At 45.7% G+C, this 3261-nt stretch overlaps 1 protein-coding gene across 1 annotated transcript in view; it reads right to left on the reverse strand.

Moving 5' to 3' along the window:
* T265_06015 (hypothetical protein) overlaps positions 1–3045 on the reverse strand; it is a gene marked incomplete at both ends in the record, with an annotated part of 18378 nt that extends 15333 nt beyond the window's left edge. The window contains one exon of the mRNA XM_009171174.1: positions 2929–3045. Coding sequence (XP_009169438.1) covers positions 2929–3045 — 117 coding nt within the window. The remainder of the gene's footprint in view (positions 1–2928) is intronic.
* Positions 3046–3261: the final 216 nt, after the last annotated feature.

Below are 3261 nucleotides of genomic sequence, written 5' to 3' on the forward strand. Positions count from 1 at the left end.
GCTGCTCCCCTTTGGCCTTCCTGGCATGGTTGCACCTTGTGGAACGAAGTTCCAGCCAGTGTAGCCCGCGGGATCATTGCAGCACTCAAGCCCGACCACCACGTCAAGGTGGCAGCTTTAGGTCAAGGTATTGATCGCGGGAGAATTGACGGTAACTGCTTGGATGTATGCGCGCCATTGGGCCATGTACGTCAACTTCTCTAGGAATTGATGTACCCAACCTCAAGGCCTTCCACCCGGGAGACAGCAATGACTAGCAAAGCTGAGCTCGCTGATGCTGGTGCTGGTTGAACATGAGCCGAGGAGCTGTCGGTTTTACAGTATCTCCAGTAGGAAACAATGGTAGATAAGAGGCTTCGAATATTCGGCTGATAACCTGTCATCAACTCCGTCGCCTTCTCTTGACTGAACAAGCCATTCGTTCCAAAGTACAAGCAAATCAAATGAAAAAATATACACTCCGATTTTGGTACATAGCTGACTTTCCAAAATTACTCATGGATACATCCTGTACCCAGTCGAAAAACAAACGAGAAACTCAGTACGAAAGCCTACGGATTCGGAGGTGGCACTACTTGGATATCTGCAGTCATTGTGGAGCAATTCATTCAGTCAAATTGGTGAATCTTGAACGTATTTGCACTGTCAAAGAGTGTGTCGGAAAAAGTTCACCTAAAAGAACACGTTCATTTGTTTCAAAAGCATTTACCATAGGGGTGTGCTGTTTCCCAGAAGTGCTTCGAAAAACAGCTCGGACTGCTCGTCCTAATAGAAAGATATTTGAAATGCACTGCCGGTAAGAATGCACTTTCGGTAAGAACAACAGTAGAATAACCAGAGTTAGATAATGGTTGTGTTTGGTGATGACTGTTGCAATTACGAGGATCATAGAGTCATCAAACCCGTGCACTGTAACACGTCAGGTCTACTGAAGAAATTCTGTTCTATTCCGTCACGCCAACTGACCAGCGCCAATCAGGTTTGCATTTATGTCCACAGAAAGTTTGTAAACTGATGTGTCAAAATACAAAAAGGCGCTACAGTACCTTGGAGGTTAGGGGTAAAAAAAAGTAGAATAATTCTGTTCACTTGAGCATTTGTCAAGACCATTAAACAGCTTCTGCGTCGTTTTCGCGGTTCTACGCATCGTCGTAGGCTGACCACCTCAGAGCATAGATGATAAAAAGGGCTCTACGACGCAGAATATCCCCTGTCATGCAAAACACATGTCTTGGACGTCGCAACTTTCAAATAAAAGCACTTGAAATATTGCAGGGGCTCCTTATTCCTAAAAGCATTTGACGTGGCGATCCCTATCCAGGCTTGGGCTTGCTTCCTTCGAGTGGCCTGGCAGTCAGGCACCAAAAAAGTGTTACAGCTGAACGATTTTCTTTTCATCTTTTTACTAGACCTCACCCAAGTACTGCCCAAGTACTATCTAAGACACCAAAGAAACAAACCAACGGTCTTCTTGAGCAATAGGAACTGGGAATGACCTGATACCTGAAGCCTACAAAGAACATTACATAAGCTCGTATTCTACCTCAGCACCTCATCAGACGCAGTCTTGGCAAGAAGCAACTGCAAACGAGCTAAAACAATTTGAGTTTCTCGGAAGATGCTTTGTGCAAGGCGAACCCTTCCGGCGTGTTGGGGGCAGATGAGGTCCATCTAAGGACACTACAGAAAACACTGCTCCACGTGCTGGTTCTTCAGCTGCCTGACGAAAACAAGCTTCCTTCTTCTTGGAAGGAAGCGACTGTCACGCCCTCCTTCAGATCTGGTGACCGGTCATCACCCGACAGCCATAGGCCTATTAGCTTCACTAGCATGCGTACAAGGTGATGAATGGACTTTAAGGTGGGCAACCTTAAAACAACCCAAAACCACCAAACAGATACCCCTGTTTTCGTATTTATGGACAGCTTATTGCAAGCCAAAGATGAAGGACTCGTATTGGACGCCATATTTTTTCCATTTCCTAAAAATATTCGACCGAGTCCCGCAAGCCCCATTGCTCCACAAACTCGAGCCCTATGGGATTCGTGGAGGAATTCTACACTCGATTAAGGCTTTCCTTCCAAGCAGAACATTCCGAGTAAAAGCCACATCAATCTGCGCTTCCTTCCCGTCTCTATTGGAGTACCTCAAGGCTCCCTCTCGAGGTCACTCCTCTTTCTGATCTACGCGATCATGTCTGCTTTATGAGGACGACCTGAAATATTGATGTTCATAATCCAGGACACTTTAAACGGATGTGATCGCCGCAAAGCAGTGGCCACTGGACTGGCACTCTTCCCTGAATGACAAAAAGTGCACGAATATATCAGACGGAGGACATTCAGTGGATGCCTTCATCATACATGGTGAGAATGGATTAGAAGACATTACATAGCTAGATATAAAGAAGCATTTAGTTGGTAATGTGGTGAAGCATTTAGTATCTAGCCCCATCCAAACGAGTACTTTTCGCTCCACCATGAAGCTAAAAAGGCATTCAGACGATTCGGTGTACCTTGATTGCCAAATGCGTCTGAAGAACCTTAACCCTTTCCACTGTGAAATCGTTGCTTCATAAAGGATTGGATACTGGCCAGTGAGAACACTTATTACGAGTTGATTTTCATTTCGAGTAGTTGATACAGGGAATTACCTTCCATCCACGGTTGTTCGGGCTGCATCCAGGGCTTTCATGACAGTCGTTGCACTGACATGCTCACTGCACAGCATTGAGAGCTTAAACAGCGGTACTATATTCTTTTATGCCTTGTGCTCTTCGTAAGAGCGGGATCGGATGAACGACAAGAACAAATCGGGCCGCAAAGCTTCGATGCGGCCCTTAAACCTGTGTATTCACTCGTAGTGCCCAGGACCAAAAGGTGTTTACGGTCATTTACGAAAAATTTATGGCACCGTAGAGATACTCACCTGACTTCTGAGATAACTCAGTATCTTTGATATGCCTTGAGTTTCAATACCACCATGCCGCAGCAGTGGTAAGTTTGTAAATCGGCTGTCATTGTGAGAAGCGTCATTAAGTTTCATGGGACAGTTTCCGAGGTAGACGTATGCCTATTTATATGCGGTTCGTAAATCAAATCTTACAAGTACAACCAGAGAATCCGAGTCATGAGAAACGAGGCCATCTGCGCCGGGTGACACGCACAATTCCATGAGACGAAACGAGCATGAGGACCACGCCTCCCCTTAGCAGTGCATCTAGACAAATTTATTTGGGGCCAAGGTCAGGTCGATGTTGGT

This window comes from Opisthorchis viverrini (assembly GCF_000715545.1).
Source record: "Opisthorchis viverrini unplaced genomic scaffold opera_v5_121, whole genome shotgun sequence".
Lineage (NCBI taxonomy): Eukaryota > Metazoa > Platyhelminthes > Trematoda > Opisthorchiida > Opisthorchiidae > Opisthorchis > Opisthorchis viverrini.